This window comes from Engystomops pustulosus, chromosome 3 (assembly GCF_040894005.1).
Source record: "Engystomops pustulosus chromosome 3, aEngPut4.maternal, whole genome shotgun sequence".
Lineage (NCBI taxonomy): Eukaryota > Metazoa > Chordata > Amphibia > Anura > Leptodactylidae > Engystomops > Engystomops pustulosus.
In genome coordinates, this window is record NC_092413.1 from 101,511,590 (window position 1) to 101,528,791 (window position 17,202).

The 17,202-nt window shown below is 42.9% G+C and overlaps 1 protein-coding gene across 40 annotated transcripts in view; it reads left to right on the plus strand.

Moving 5' to 3' along the window:
* TRDN (triadin) overlaps nucleotides 1-17,202 on the plus strand; it is a 478,227-nt gene that overhangs the window by 287,052 nt on the left and 173,973 nt on the right. For 39 of the 40 annotated variants that reach the window (XR_011854160.1, XR_011854161.1, XM_072141623.1 and 36 more), the window contains 3 exons: nucleotides 575-619; nucleotides 2,739-2,783; nucleotides 13,066-13,110. Coding sequence is in view for 38 of the 40 variants with exons in the window: in XM_072141623.1 (XP_071997724.1) it covers nucleotides 575-619; nucleotides 2,739-2,783; nucleotides 13,066-13,110 (135 nt within the window). In the remaining 2 variants the exon portion in view is untranslated. The remainder of the gene's footprint in view (nucleotides 1-574; nucleotides 620-2,738; nucleotides 2,784-13,065; nucleotides 13,111-17,202) is intronic. The other variant, XM_072141635.1, reaches the window with a different exon arrangement.

The window sequence follows — 17,202 nt, forward strand, 5'->3', positions numbered from 1 at the left end:
TAAATATTTACATTTTTGTAAAGATATCAAAATATAACAAGAATTATATGAAAATTGTAATGACCACAAGATAAAAGGGATGTGTCATTTAGGGTTTACAACAACAAGGCCAGTAAGAAAAATGCACAATTGTTGTTTATTTTTCAATTCCACTATCTTTGGAATTTTTTCCAGCCTCCAAGTACATTAAAATTTATCCAATGAAACTTCTCATTGAGATTGTAAACTGAAAAATGAATGTTGTGACTTTTAGAAAAACAGAAACACAAAAAAGAAAATTGGCTGCACAATAGTAAGGAATCAAAAAATTAAATCAAATATACCATATATACTTGAGTATAAGCCGACCCAAGTATATGCCGAGGCCCCTAATTTTACCACAAAAACCTGGTAAAGCCTATATTTGTTTTACTCAAGTATAAGCCGAGTTTGGGTTTTCAGCACTTTTTTGTGCTGAAAAACTAGGCTTATACTCGAGTATATATGGTACTTTAGGCATTCATTCCATGTAATAAAAGAAAGTAATTGTTTAGAAATGTATTAAATATATTTTCTGATATTTTTTCATATCTAGAAAAGCAACCAGAGGAAAAAGAAATCTCTGTTCCACAGCCTGAAGGTAAAAGTAACCAAAACGGGAAAAACAAATTTATAAAAACTATGCCGAGGTACCTAATTTTAACACCAAAAACTGGGAAAACCTATTGACTCGATTATATGCCTAGGGTGGTAAAAGCATTGGTCACAGCCCCAGTATATAACCTTCTTCCTGCACCCAGTATATAGCCTGCCTCCTGTCCCCCAGTATGTAGCCTTCCTTCTTCCTGCATCCTTCTTGCTGACATAATAGTGTGTGCTATGCCATCACGCAGGGCCTGTCTCTCCCTGCACACTATGATATCAGCAAGTGGCTAACGTCAGTGTGTGTGCTTTGCTGTGGAATTTTACCACCAGAGGAGTTTTTAAGTTTTTTGACACCATACATGACCCCAACCCGCCTGGCTTGCTGTATTTACTATAGTATCTGTCGGAAAGGTAACTATAATCTCCTATAGATTATACCTGGTCTAAGCAGATAAAAGTATTTGACAGTGAAATTATCTTTTTAATCAGTCATTGTATTTAACAGGTTGATTATTATATTAAAGTTTGCTATATCTATCATGTACATTATAATATATCGTAATTTTAAAGGAATCAACATCATTTTTTAAAAAAAATTAACATGCAAAACAAATTTCATGAATGCATGCTGCATGGAATTTAATAATTTTACAAAGGGAAAAATATTGTTCACAAAAAAGACTTTCAGTGGAATTTGAAAACAACATCACTGACTTTCCAGAGAAACATATAATTTTGCAAGATGCATTTAGCTGTCTCAACTGCATATTCAAGATTTAGTAATGTGCATAATGGTGTTTTTTTCAAGGTATGTATTTATACACCATGGCTACACTTGTTGTATGATGGACCATTACAAAAAAAAATTACAGAAAACCAGTTATATGTACAGAAGCTGTTTGAGTTTTACAGTTAGAGCCTGTTCAGGATTGTGATCTTTAAACACTGCGTCTCCACTATCTTCTATCACAGCCCATTACTATTAAATATGAATACACACTGATAAAAAGTTCAGATATTTTACAAAATGATTTAAATGAGAACAACAGCTGATCATACTAAAAATGGTTCCTTACACGGCTACATGCACAGAAGTATGTAGCAAATACAGGTCAGAATATGCAAAATTATAATTTTTTCCTAAATATTTACATTTTTGTAAAGATATCAAAATATAACAAGAAGCATAAGAAAATTGTAATGACCACAAGATAAAAGGGATGTGTCATTTAGGGTTTAAAACAACAAGGCCAGTAAGAAAAATGCACAATTGTTGTTTATTTTTCAATTCCACTATCTTTGGAATTTTTTCCAGCCTCCGAGTACATTAAAATGCATCCATAGAATGCAACTTACCATTGAGATTGTAAACTGAAAAATGAATGTTGTGGCTTTTAGAAAAACAGAAACACCAAAGGAAAATTGGCAGTACAATAGTAAGGAATCACAAAATTAAATCAAATATACGTTAGGCCAGTGATGGGCAACCTTTTAGCTTGGTGTGTCAAAATTCACCAAAAAACCAAGCATAACTCGGATGGTGTGTCACCTTGAGAAAAGAAACTTAAGTTTGTGACATTTATAGTTTAAATAACAAATATGTATAATTATTTAACTTACCTGCTTAGTGACTTCTTTGTTAATCGGTCAGTTGGTTTCTTTTGTTGGTCTTGCTGTTATTTAACTTGTGTGGTATAAGGTAAGCCATAGTTTACCTAGTAATGATAAAAGTGCAGATTCAGGGTACTGGGGACAGTAATTCCCACGCGTTCCGCCTGCTACCACAAGCTTCCTCAGGGGTCCGCTGCTCCCTGCTGCACCAGCCGGAATTTCGGCCTATCGGAAGTCCCAGGCCTAGACGCTCTCTGCTGGAGCTCTGCTGTTCTGGCCTACAGACCTCCAGAACAGAGTCACACTACAGGAGCCGAAGATGAAACGCAACTCTTCGGCGACCGCGTGTCACTGAAAATGGCTACAGTGCTGACACGCGTGTCATAGGTTCGTCATCACTGCTTTAGGCACTCATTCCATGTAATAAAAGAAAGTAAATGTTTAGAAATGTACTAAATTCACTTTAATACTCTTTTAAATATTTATATTTTTTTCATATCTAGACAAGCAACCAGAGGAAAAAGAAATCTCTGTACCACAGCCTGAAGGTAAAAGTAACCAAAACAGGAAAAACAAATTTATAAAAACTGTACTGAGGTACTGAATTTTAACACAAAAAACTGGGAAAACCTATTGACTCGAGTATATGCCTAGGGTGGTAAAAGCATTGGTCACAGCCCCAGTATATAACCTTCCTCCTTCCCCTAGTATATAGCCTGTCTCCTGTCCCCAGTATATAGCCTTCCTCCCTCCTGCTTTCTGACATAATAGTGTGTTCACTGCCATCACGCAGGGCCAGAAAGGCCCTGCACACTATGATGTCAGCAAGTGGCTGCTGTCAGTGTGTGCGCTGCAGACCTGCCACTGGCCACCAAGAGGAACCAAGGAGAGGACCTGTGTGGGGCGTCGGAAAGATGAGCATTGATTTTATTTTTTTATAGACTCGAGTATAGGCTGAGTCTAGTTTTTCCAGCACATTTTTTGTGCAGAAAGCTCAGCTCATTAATTTCATGGTGCTGTCCAGTCAATAAGGGGTTCACATATATTACATTAAGACAAGGATAAATGCAAGTACAAATAGAAAAACTACAGGAAAAAAGTGGAAGGAGGAACCTTGCATGTGCACGTTCACAATCTATATGGGACAGTAGATATCGACACGTGGTGAGTAGAGATGAGCGAGCACTAAAATGCTCGGGTACTCGTTATTCGAGACGAACTTTTCCCGATGCTCGAGTGCTCGTCTCGAATAACGAACCCCATTGAAGTCAATGGGAGACTCGAGCATTTTTCAAGGGGACCAAGGCTCTGCACAGGGAAGCTTGGCCAAACACCTGGGAACCTCAGAAAAGGATGGAAACACCACGGAAATGGACAGGAAACAGCAGGGGCAGCATGCATGGATGCCTCTGAGGCTGCCTAATCGCACCATTATGCCAAAATTATGGGCAACAGCATGGCCATGACAGAGTGACAGAATGAAGCTAGATAGCATCTAAAACATGCAATAATTGACCCTGACACTATAGGGGACGGCATGCAGAGGCAGCGGCAGCAGGCTAGAGAGTGGCATGGCGACATACCCTAAATGGACTCAGGCTTCAAACCAATGGGTGGCAGAGAGGAACCAAAGGAGGTGAGCAAGAAGCGCTCAAATAATATCGGTACATGATAAAAGTTTGCCAGTATATTTTGTGGATTACACAGCAGGGTGGCGACAAAGTTAACATGGAAGCCATGAAAACAACCCAAAATTCTGCCTGACACAGCTCGTTTGATAAGGGGACCATGTATGGAGGCAGTGAACTAGTAGTAGATTAAAGGTTCTGCAGTTAAAACTATGTTAGTTGGATCTTGGCATGGAGTTGGCGCTCCGCTGCCAGGCGAGCTTTCGCCAATCCAAGCCCCTGTCTCTAGGCTACTCCCCAAACAGCACTTCTAAGAACCTTTTGTATAAGATCAAGTGTAGTAGCGTTCTTATAAGTTTAGGATATGGCGGGTGAGGGGAATGTAAACAGATGCGCAAGAAGCGCTGAAATAATATTGGTAAATGATAAAAGTTTATTAGTATATTTTGTGGATAACACAGCTGGGTGGCGACAAAGTTAACAACTTTGATGTGGAATCCATGAAAACAACCCAAATTTCTGCCTGACACACCTCGTTTGATAAAGGGACGATGTATGGAGGCAGCTATATGGACGACTTTTGGAGGTAGCAATGGAGACAACGTGTGGAGGCTGCTATGGAGACAATTTAATTTGGATAGTGCCTGTATGTGGCAGTCCCAAAAATTTTTCAAACCAGAGGAGCAGGTAGGTGGCCCTCCAGAAAAATAGAATAGATTGAGTGCCTGTATGTGGCAGTCCCAAAAAGTTTTCAAACCAGAGGAGCAGGTAGGTGGCCCTCCAGAAAAATTGAATAGATTGAGTGCCTGTATGTGGCAGTCCCAAAAAGTTTTCAAACCAGAGGAGCAGGTAGGTGGCCCTCCAGAAAAATTGAATAGATTGAGTGCCTGTATGTGGCAGTCCCAAAAAGTTTTCAAACCAGAGGAGCAGGTAGGTGGCCCTCCAGAAAAATTGAATAGATTGAGTGCCTGTATGTGGCAGTCCCAAAAAGTTTTCAAACCAGAGGAGCAGGTAGGTGGCCCTCCAGAAAAATTGAATAGATTGAGTGCCTGTATGTGGCAGTCCCAAAAAGTTTTCAAACCAGAGGAGCAGGTAGGTGGCCCTCCAGAAAAATAGAATAGATTGAGTGCCTGTATGTGGCAGTCCCAAAAAGTTTTCAAACCAGAGGAGCAGGTAGGTGGCCCTCCAGAAAAATGGAATAGATTGAGTGCCTGTATGTGGCAGTCCCAAAAAGTTTTCAAACCAGAGGAGCAGGTAGGTGGCCCTCCAGAAAAATAGAATAGATTGAGTGCCTGTATGTGGCACTCCCAAAAATTGTTTAAAACAGAGGAACGGGTCGGTGGCCCTCCAGAAAAATTGAATAGATTGAGTGCCTGTATGTGGCACTCCCAAAAATTGTTTAAAACAGAGGACCGGGTCGGTGGCCCTCCAGAAAAATTAAATGCATAAAGTACTATAGCAAGAGCCAGTGGGCCCTGTCAAAAAATAGCCAGTTTCCTCTGCTTTACTGTACAAAGAGGAGGAGAAGGAGGAAAATGAGGAGGAGGAGGAGTGGATCAATTATTCAGGTTGAGCTTCCTTCACCTGGTGGAGATTGGAAATTATGAGAAATCCAGGCTTTATTCATCTTAATAAGCGTCAGCCTGTCAGCGCTGTCAGTCGACAGGCGTGTACGCTTATCGGTGATGATGCCACCAGCTGCACTGAAAACCCGCTCGGACAAGACGCTAGCGGCAGGGCAGGCAAGAACCTCCAAGGCGTACAGCGCCAGTTCGTGCCACATGTCCAGCTTTGAAACCCAGTAGTTGTAGGGAGCTGTGTGATCATTTAGGACGATGGTATGGTCAGCTACGTACTCCCTCACCATCTTTCTGTAAAGATCAGCCCTACTCTGCCGAGACTGGGGACAGGTGACAGTGTCTTGCTGGGGTGACATAAAGCTGGCAAAAGCCTTGTAAAGCGTACCCTTGCCAGTGCTGGACAAGCTGCCTGCTCGCCTACTCTCCCTCGCTACTTGTCCCGCAGAACTACGCACTCTGCCGCTAGCGCTGTCAGAAGGGAAATACTGTTTCAGCTTGTGCACCAGGGCCTGCTGGTATTCATGCATTCTCACACTCCTTTCCTCTGCAGGGATGAGAGTGGAAAGATTTTGCTTGTACCGTGGGTCCAGGAGAGTGAACACCCAGTAATCGGTGCTGGAATAAATTCTTTGAACGCGAGGGTCACGGGATAGGCAGCCTAGCATGAAATCTGCCATATGCGCCAGAGTACCAACGCGTAAGAATTCACTCCCCTCACTGGCCTGACTGTCCATTTCCTCCTCCTCCAACTCCTCCAACTCCTCTTCTTCTGCCCATACACGCTGAACAGTAAAGGACTCAACAATGGTCCCCTCTTGTGTCTCGCCAACATTCTCCTCCTCTTCCTCCTCATCCTCCTCCACCTCCACCTCCTCCGATATGCGCTGAGAAACAGACCTAAGGGTGCTTTGGCTATCAACAAGGGAATCTTCTTCCCCCGTCTCTTGTGACGAGCGCAAAGCTTCCGACTTCATGCTGATCAGAGAGTTTTTCAACAGGCCAAGCAGCGGGATGGTGAGGCTGATGATGGCGGCATCGCCACTGACCATCTGTGTTGACTCCTCAAAGTTACTCAGCACCTGACAGATATCAGACATCCACGTCCACTCCTCATTGTAGACTTGAGGAAGCTGACTGACCTGACTACCAGTTCTGGTGGAAGTTGACATCTGGCAGTCTACAATGGCTCGGCGCTGCTGGTAAACTCTGGATAACATGGTCAGTGTTGAATTCCACCTCGTGGGCACGTCGCACAACAGTCGGTGAGCGGGCAGTTGGAGGCGGCGCTGCGCTGCCCTGAGAGTGGCAGCATCTGTGCTGGACTTCCTGAAATGCGCACAGATGCGGCGCACCTTCGTGAGCAAATCTGACAGATTGGGGTATGTCTTGAGGAAACGCTGAACTATCAGATTTAACACATGGGCCAGGCATGGCACATGTGTCAGTCTGCCGAGTTGCAGAGCCGCCACCAGGTTACGGCCGTTGTCACACACAACCATGCCTGGCTTCAGGTTCAGCGGTGCCAGCCACAGATCAGTCTGCGCCGTGATGCCCTGTAATAGCTCTTGGGCGGTGTGCCTTTTATCGCCTAGGCTCAGCAGTTTGAGCACCGCCTGCTGTCGCTTAGCAACGGCACTGCTGCTGTGCCTAGAGCTACCGACTGATGGCGCCGTGCCCACGGATGGTAGTTCGGAGGAGGAGGTGGAGGAGGGGTGGGAGGAGGAGGAGGCATAGTAGGCCTGAAACACCTGGACCGAGGTAGGCCCCGCAATCCTCGGCGTCGGCAGTATATGACCAGCCCCAGGGTCAGACTCGGTCCCAGCCTCCACCAAGTTAACCCAATGTGCCGTCAGCGATATATAGTGGCCCTGCCCGGCAGCACTCGTCCACGTGTCCGTGGTCAGGTGGACCTTGTCAGAAACGGCGTTGGTCAGGGCGCGGGTGATGTTGTCTGACACGTGCTGGTGCAGGGCTGGGACGGCACATCGGGAAAAGTAGTGGCGGCTGGGGACCGAATACCGAGGGGCGGCCGCCGCCATGAGGTTGCGAAAGGCCTCGGTCTCTACTAGCCTATAGGGCAGCATCTCCAGGCTAAGCAATCTGGAGATGTGCACATTAAGGGCTTGGGCGTGCGGGTGGGTTGCACTATATTTGCGTTTCCGCTCCAGCGTCTGGGGTATGGAGAGCTGAACGCTGGTGGATGCTGTGGAGGATCGTGGAGGCGACGATGGGGTTTTTGTGGCAGGGTCCTGGGCAGGGGGCTGACTATCAGCTGACACAGGGGAAGGAGCAGTGGTGTGCACGGCCGGAGGTGAACGGGCTTGTTGCCACTGAGTGGGGTGTTTAGCATTCATATGCCTGCGCATACTGGTGGTAGTTAAGCTAGTAGTGGTGGAACCCCTGCTGAGCCTGGTTTGGCAAATGTTGCACACCACAGTCCGTCGGTCATCCGGTGTTTCCTTAAAGAACCTCCAGACTTCTGAAGATCTAGCCCTCGCCGCAAGAGCCCTCGCCACGGGAGCTTCACTAGTTGACACATTTGGCGCTGATGCACCAGCTCTGGCCCTGCCTCTCCGTCTGGCCCCACCACTGCCTCTTCCAACCTGTTCTGGTCGAGGACTCTCCTCCGTCTCAGAAGCACTGTGTTCACCCGGCCTCTCAACCCAGCTTGGGTCTGTCACCTCATCATCCTCCGATCCCTCAGTCTGCTCCCCCCTCGGACTTCCTGCCCTGACAACAACTTCCCCACTGTCTGACAACCGTGTCTCCTCATCGTCGGACACCTCTTTACACACTTCCACTACGTCAAGAAGGTCATCATCACCCACAGACTGTGACTGGTGGAAAACCTGGGCATCGGAAAATTGCTCAGCAGCAACCGGACAAGTGGTTTGTGACTGTGGGAAGGGTCCAGAAAACAGTTCCTCAGAGTATGCCGGTTCAAATGCCAAATTTTCCTGGGAGGGGGCAGACTGGGAGGGAGGAGGCTGAGGTGCAGGAGCTGGAGGAGTGGCGATTTCGGTGACATGGGTGGACTGCGTGGAAGACTGACTGGTGGACAAATTGCTCGAAGCATTGTCAGCAATCCACGACATCACCTGTTCGCACTGTTCTGGCCTCAACAGTGCTCTACCACGAGTCCCAGTAACTTCAGACATGAACCTAGGGAGTGTAGCTCTGCGGCGTTCCCCTGCTCCCTCATAAGCAGGTGGTGTCTCACCCCGGCCAGGACCACGGCCTCTGACCCCTGCAGTAGTTGGACGCCCATGTCCCCGCCCTCGTCCTCTACCCCTAGCCCTCGGGTTAAACATTTTTAAAATGAGAGTTATAGCTTTAATTTTTTTTTAACTTTTTTTTGTGTTTTTTTTTTTTTGTGTGTTTTTGAGTTTTTAAAACCAAACAATGCTATCCTATTGCTATGGCTATTTTCTAGCCAAGTATGAAAGCACACTACTATGCCAGATGAGATGACACCGAGTTATTAAACAAAATAAACGTAAAATAAAAAAGGACAAATGGCAGACTGTGCCTAATTGAAATCCAACCCCTACTAAATTTTCCCACTTCGGTCTTTGCAATGGATATGTGCGTCACTAAGCGCAAAACACAGCGGTCGCAAGTCTCACTACAAATTGCTGACAATTGGCTAGTAGATGCACTGCAGCAAGTACAGCCACCAGCAGATCAACCAGAAATCAAATATATAACGCTACTGTAGGCGTAAGCCGTTTGGATTCTCCTATGGCTATTTTCTAGCCAAGTATGAAAGCACACTACTATGCCAGATGAGATGACGCTGAGTTATTAAACAAAATAAACGTAAAATAAAAAAGGACAAATGGCAGACTGTGCCTAATTGAAATCCAACCCCTACTAAATTTTCCCACTTCGGTCTTTGCAATGGATATGTGCGTCACTAAGCGCAAAACACAGCGGTCGCAAGTCTCACTACAAATTGCTGACAATTGGCTAGTAGATGCACTGCAGCAAGTACAGCCACCAGCAGATCAACCAGAAATCAAATATATAACGCTACTGTAGGCGTAAGCCGTTTGGATTCTCCTATGGCTATTTTCTAGCCAAGTATGAAAGCACACTACTATGCCAGATGAGATGACACTGAGTTATTAAACAAAATAAACGTAAAATAAAAAAGGAAAAATGGCAGACTGTGCCTAATTGAAATCCAACCCCTACTAAATTTTCCCACTTTGGTGTTTGAGGTGGATATGTGTGCCACTAAGAGCTAAACACAACGGTAGCAAGTCCCCCTGCTAATTCCTCACAAAATGGTACTAGATGCAAATAAAAAAAAAAAAAAGTAGAACGTTATTGTAGCCCTAAGAAGGGCTGTTGGGTTCTTGGAGAATCACTCCTGCCTAACAGTAAGCTAATAGAACACCCTAACGCTTTCCCTGACCAGCAGCAGCTCTCTCCCTAGCGGCATCCAGACACAGAATGATCCGAGCAGCGCGGGCAGCGGCTAGTCTATCCCAGGGTCACCTGATCTGGCCAGCCAACCACTGCTATCGACATGTAAGGGTACCACGTCATGCTGGGTGGAGTGCAGAGTCTCCTGGCTTGTGATTGGCTCTGTTTCTGGCCGCCAAAAAGCAAAACGGCGGAAGCTGCCATTTTCTCGAGCGGGCGAAGTATTCGTCCGAGCAACGAGCAGTTTCGAGTACGCTAATGCTCGAACGAGCATCAAGCTCGGACGAGCATGTTCGCTCATCTCTAGTGGTGAGGGAGCGGAATAGTCCATTTACTGTGTATTGTAGGAAATCCTGAACAGATGGGTTTTCAGGTTCTGTTTGAAGATTTTAAAGGTGGGGGACAACAAAATAATAAACAGTAAATGGTTATCTCTCTCCGGGATCCTGTTCAGCTGCTGTTCCAGCCATTACTGCTGAGACCTGCAGAGCCTCATAGCAGTAGTTTCAGTGTGCAGCAGGTGGGTGGCAGTGGTTGGGATGGCATTGCAGACTTTTGTAAACAAACAGAGACCTAGCAGTGATGACCAACACTGTGGCTAAATGGGAGCATAAAGAGTATATGCTGTTTATTATTTATAAAAAAACTTTTTTATATACTGTACCTAGATATTACCTTTTAAGTTGAAATTGCCAGGGTTGCCCATTATTCTCTTATATATTGGCAACAGAACAGTTAAATAATGGATGCTCCTGACAGAAAGTATAATTGAAAATGGGTGAACTTAGCCTCACATAGAAATATCTACTATTTAAAATGTTTCTGGTTTCCAGAGCAATTTACTAATCAGAAAGATTTAAGGATACCCCGTTTTTGCAGAAATTAATCTTACCATAGTTGTCCATGAAAAAAAAATTGCATGTCTACTACCATCTATAGTAGTTAAAATGAATCTTCTTTGTTGCATATTTTTAAAGTTGTGGTTCCAAAGCTTCGGCCCAGTCTTGTGACCAGAATTTGACAGTTATTCAAGATATAGATTCCTTTGTTGAAAGCACTTGTATGTACTAGTAAAGGCAACCCCCGTTTCACGTACCAGATAAGTTCTTCAGGTTTATTCTTAAAGTCAGAACTGCATATTTTTAATTGTAACTACATACATTTTTTTTTTTTAAATTGGAACAAGGATTATCAATAAAACTTCATCTGACACCTTACAACTGATCATTACAACCAGGGACTAAAGTAAAGCATCCAAAGAGCTTCCCCAGAGGTCACAGGGGGCAGAGAGGTCCGTCTGTAACTATGGGTCATCTGTAAGTTGGGTGTCCGCCTGTAGATCCTAGATTACATAACAGAATGCAGTCTCAATCAGCTGCCTCTAAAGTCAGCAGGATCTTGTCATGTATCAAAAGAGATATAAAGTCTCGGCATAAGGATGTAATATTACCACTTTAAAAAGCATTGGTCCGGCAACACCCCAAATACACAGTTCAGCTCTGGGCACCAGTCCATAAAAAGGATACCCTGGAGTTGGAGAGAGCACAACCAAGAGCCACAGAAATCATAAGGGGTATGAAGGGTCTCCATTTTTATGAAAGATTAAAAAAATTAGATCAGACAGATAAGAGCAGATATGGTTGATGTATATAACGATATAAATGGTATGTACAAAAAAATAAGTCAGTTCACAAGGAAAAAACAAGATTTAATCGCCAGTGAAGACAAGACTTCTTTATGCTAATAACTGTGAGTCTGTGAAATAGCAGGGACAGCAGAGAGCTTCAAAAAGGTTCCAGATGCATTCTTCTGGTTATATTATTATATGGAATAGTGCTTCCTTACATCCCATCCTCATCCCATCACTTTCCATCCTTCCTGGGACATATGTCTTTTTAACCATACTAGCTATGTAACTATGTAAACAGCTCTTAGAAAAAGGTTACAAGTCACTTAAAGGTGTTTTCTCATCTAGACCTACACATTTAATGTAATTAATCTGCCATACATATACATTTCTTTTATTCTATCTTATGAAAAAAATGAGCCGGGTGGTCTTTGGATACGACCCTCCCAAAACATGTGTGGCAGCAGTCGCCCCACATGTAGTATTGAAGAGTCTAACCACCTGGATTCAGTGTTCATTTCTACAGGACGGCTGTGGGTCCTGCTGTAACTTCTGGCCATATCATATGAGAAAACTTATAGTTACTTTATATAAGCTCTCCAGTCATCGTATCTAATGGTAGCTGTCTTCAATTTCTATGGACAATATTGCTACTTTTATGGAAAATTATCTTCACACAGGTACATTTTTTTTAATAACATCCAATTGAAGAGATGCATGTCTATGGCAGATGGATTAAATTAAATGTGAATTTCCAGTTGGTAATACCCCTTTAATGACCAGAAGCATAAGAGTGAAGTATATCTTAGACTACTATAAACTTTGAACACCATAGAACAGTGGTGACAAAACTATGGCACGGGTGCCAGAGGTGGCACTCAGAGAAATCTCTGTGAGCACCCAGGCTGTCACCCTAGCCCAGAATTAGGTAGACAGGACTCAAGGCCTCCTCCTGCAGTCCATGGAAACCCAGGACATTTCATGCTCAGTTCTATTTTCAAAAACATCCTGAGCCGAGAAAACTGTAGGGGAGAGAAGGCGTGGACACAGCTGGGTGAGAATTAGAGCTACAGATCCAGGCCCTGTTTTTTTTATTGATCAGGGGGACCCTGGAGGAAAGCTAAAATGATACACAGAATTTGTTTCCACTCTATCAGTGTCATCAGGACACTGATACGATTGAAAGCCCTGACAGAGCAATAAGTTACTAATGAAATTGCAATGATGGCACTTTGCAATAAAGAAGTAGGTACTCATTGGGTACTCAGTCTCTAAAAGGTTCGCCATCACTTCCATAGAATATCAAAGGCCATTTAGCATGATATTTGCAGTTGTAGGTCCTTATCTAGTACCTGTTTTTTTAAGTAAAGGGATTATATTTCAACCCTAAGCAGTCAAAAATAATCTATGTAACCTTTATATGTATCTTTACAAACACTGTGATGTTTACATCTGAAAGGCTAAACATTTTTAATCTCAAAATGCTATGAAGATCAATCTACATGTTAACATTTCAAAACTGTAAAATATATGTCACCAAGTCATATCTAAATTTATGTTTCAGAAGAAAAAATAATTGAAGAAAAACCTGAACTGACCATTCTAACAGGTATTTATTGCTCACACTTGTGATGGTGAACATTTACTTTTCATATATCACTATCTATCTGTTATGACTGGTATGGAAAACGGGGCTGCGACCTCCTGATATGGGGGCGGCTGTACTGCTGGACTATACCAGGCCCTGCTTAAACATGTGCAAGCTACTCCACTACCCAGCATGGCCAGTGTTATGTTGAAGTAATTGGGAAAATATTTGCAATACCTGGTTGAGGGGCAGGAGTACTGATATGCAAGCCTTTATAACTGTCCCCCAATATGGGGTGTATCTCTGTAACAATGCTAAGACTAATTATGTAAATGTGACACAAAGCATTGTATTCAGATAAACCTCATTTAAAAATTAAACTATAGTCAATGCTATTTTTGTTAGAAACACAAAATAAAAGCAAGCAGATTCTTAGTTATACACTGCATTTTATCTAGAAGCGTAGACACCATGTAATAGAAAACTTGACAATGTATAAAAATACAATTTCATAAAATAATATAGTATTTATAAAGATTTTCCTATCTTGTCCCTAGAATTCTTATATGTAAGTGAATACATCTGTGCATCACTGTATCACTAGCAATAGAATATGGTGTTGCTTAGAGAGAAAGCCCAGGGGAAAAATATTTCAGAAAGACATTTCTATTTGACTGCATAGCTTGTTCACTGTAATTGTTGCTTTTCTGTAAAATTCTGTACACTTAATCTTTGTTTCCTTCAGATTTCTTTTATTTTGTTTTTCCCATTGGTCCATTTAAATTTCTAGTTTCTACAGTGCCTAGGAGTGCATACTGTTGCTTTTAGATATGTATTATCTTAACAATGCAGATAATTACAATGTAGAGCAATTTAATCCTCTTTGATAGCAGAAAAACATTTGGAATGGCATATTGATATTTTTTTGGAAAATAAATGTTGTCATTTTATGGGACTGCAATAATTCTAATAATTCTAAATTTCGTTAAAAATGTTGGTTGTGTTTTTTTTGTGCTTTCACTAGTGATGTGGTCTATACATGGTCTATCCGGTGGAGTTGTCATCACATAAATGATCATTTCCATAACATTTTGAATTTGATCTCAGACATTGGTACAAAATCCTGCAATAAAATAAAAATGTCTTCATTTAAAACCATAGGCATAGAGGGTTTCTTAACACTTCTCTGACTATTAATTGTAGACATTATTTGAGATACATTTTCTATTCAAATTATTTTATTATTAATTGTATTCCAACATAACATTTCTAGTTCCCCCTGTAGAAGATATGTTGATTTTGTAGGTGCTTTTTATTTTTTTCCTGGAGTTTATCTTTGTATTTGCGGATCATTTGTTCAGAGCAATTTAGATTTTATGTTTTCCTAGATTAACTTTCCCTTGTATTGTGTCCCAGTTGTATTTTCCACAACATAAGATCACCAAGAAGGCAATTTAAACTTAATATAAATGCACAATATGGTGTTAAACATGTAAAGTAATCGTCATTCATGTTTGCTTTCATGGCTATATAAATTTCCATATCATAGTATCATAGTATATAAGGCCGGAAAAAGTCCATCAAGTCCAACCTTTAAGAATTAAATAAATGTTTTATCCCCATAACCCGTGATATTTTTTCTCTCCAGAAAGGCATCCAGGCCTCTCTTGAACATGTACATAGAGTCCGCCACAACAACCTCCTGTGGCAGAGAGTCCCATAGTCTCACTGCTCTTACAGTAAAGAACCTTTGTCTATGTTGATGGTAGAATCGCCTTTCCTCTAGGGGTAAAGGATGCCCCCTTGTCCTGGTCACAGGTGTAGGTATAAAAAGATCTTTGGAGAGATCCTTGTACTGTCCATTCAGGTATTTGTACATTGTAATGAGGTCTCCCCTCAGTCATCTTTTTTCTAAACTGAACTGATTTTACTGAGTAAAGACTGTTGAGAAGGCAGCATTCAGTAGATTGGCCCTTTCCTCATCTCCTTCCACCATGACCCCCATGTTATTCCTAAGAGGGCCCACACTCTCAGTTTTTAGTTTCTTATCATTTATATACTTGAAAAATAATTTGGGATTATTTTTGCTCTCGCTGGCAATATTTCTCTCAGTCTCTATTTTTGTGGCCTTTATCTTCTTTTTAGAGGATTTATTTTCCTCTCTATGATCCTGTAATGCCTCATAGCTACCGTTTTAGCAACTTAAATGCCTTATCTTTCTCGCTTATTGCTTTCCTTACATGACTAGATAGCCTCATTGGCTTGTTCTTGTTTCTCTTATGCTTTTTCCCATACGGTATGTGTTTCCCAGAGGACTTTTTTAGAATATGTAAGAAAAAGTTCCATTTTTGGGGCGGGGGCTTTTGTCTTTGAGAACATTGTCCCAATTTATGCCTATAAGGTCTTCCCTTAGTTGCTGAAAATTTGCCCTCCTGAAGTTTAGAGTGTTGGTTGCCCCTTCCCTAACGTTCTTAGTAAAGCTTAATGCAAAATCAATAATATTATGATCACTATTAACCAGGTCCCCCCAACCTGTAATCTTGATACCCTCTCAGGTCTGTTGGTTAGGATAAGGTCCAGCAGTACCCCCCCTGTTGTTGGCTCCAGGACTAGTTGCAACAGGTAATTGTTTTTTGTTGTCAACAAAAACCTGCTACCTTTGAAGGACCTGCAGGTTTCTGCCCCCCCCCGTCAATATCTGACTAATTGAAGTCCCCCATGATAAGTACTTCACCATGCTATGAAGCTGCATCCATTTCACTTATCAGCATTTCCTCTGCTGCCTACATTATATTTGGAGCCTTATAACAAACCCCTAGTAATATTTTATGATTCTTTTTCCCTCCCCTTATCTCCATCCATAGTGTCTCCACATTTTCATTTGCATCACCGTTGTCATCTCGCAGGACAGGCTTGAGGTGAGAATTCACATATAAACAAACCTCTCCCCCATGTCTCGCTGATACCCACTATATCATATTTGTGCTCCAACATTAAGAGTTCCTGTTCCTCCATTTTGTTTGTGAGGCTTCTTGCATTTGTGTACATACACTTTATATGGTTTTCCCTATCCCTATTCCTTTTGTGATTTTGTCTTATTCCCCAATCTTATTCCAGCCCCCCTTCCTCCCCTATGGGCTATAACTCTTCCCAGCTTTATATCTATACTGTCTTTTTGCCCTGCACAGGTATAGTTGCCCTGCCCCCAATTCTCTAGTTTAAACACTCGTCCAACCGTCTAGCCATTTTTCCCCCAAAACAGCTGCACCCTCCCCATTGAGGTGCAGCCCATCCCTACTGTAGAGCCTGTAGCCGACAGAAAAGTCAGCCCAGTTCTCCATGGAGCCCTCCTTCCAGAACCAACTTTTGACCCACCTATTTACCTCCCTGATCTCCTGCTGCCTTTTTGGTGTGGCACGGGGTACAGGTAGTATTTTGGAGAAAACTACCTTTGAGATCCTTGCCCTGAGCTTATGGCCTAAATCCCTGAAATCATTTATAAGGACCCTCCACCTACCTTTTACTTTGTCATTAGTGCCAATGTGGACCATGACCGATGGATCCTCACCAGCCCCTCCCAGTAATCGGTCAACCTGCCGAACCCGAGTGTGCAACAACACACTGTTCGGTATGCATGGTCTTTGTGACAGATGGTCCTGTCTGTTCCCCTAATAATCGAATCTCCCACTACCAGCACCTTTCTGAACTTGCCTGTGCTCCCATTCCCCTTCTTACTGGAGCAGACAGTCCCCTGGTTGCTAGAGGCCATGTTTTTGTTGCAGCATTGCTACCCCAGAGCTTATATCCCCCTCATCCGCCAACCTGGCGAACTTATTGGGGTGTACCAGATCAGGACTAGGCTCCCAGCACCTCTTCCTCTTCTACCCCACCTTCTACATGTTACCCAACTAGCTGCCCCCTCATTCTGCACCTCCATATTTCCATCCCCACACCAATCTTCCCCAGAGAGTTTGTGCTCCAGGAGCCACCTCTTTCATCCTGTGTCATCCATCCATGTCCTACATGTACAATTCAGCAAAAGGAGTGGTTATTAGTTCTACTCCTTCATTTCACTATACTGTACAATCCCCATTTGGCCTCTTTCTATTTCCA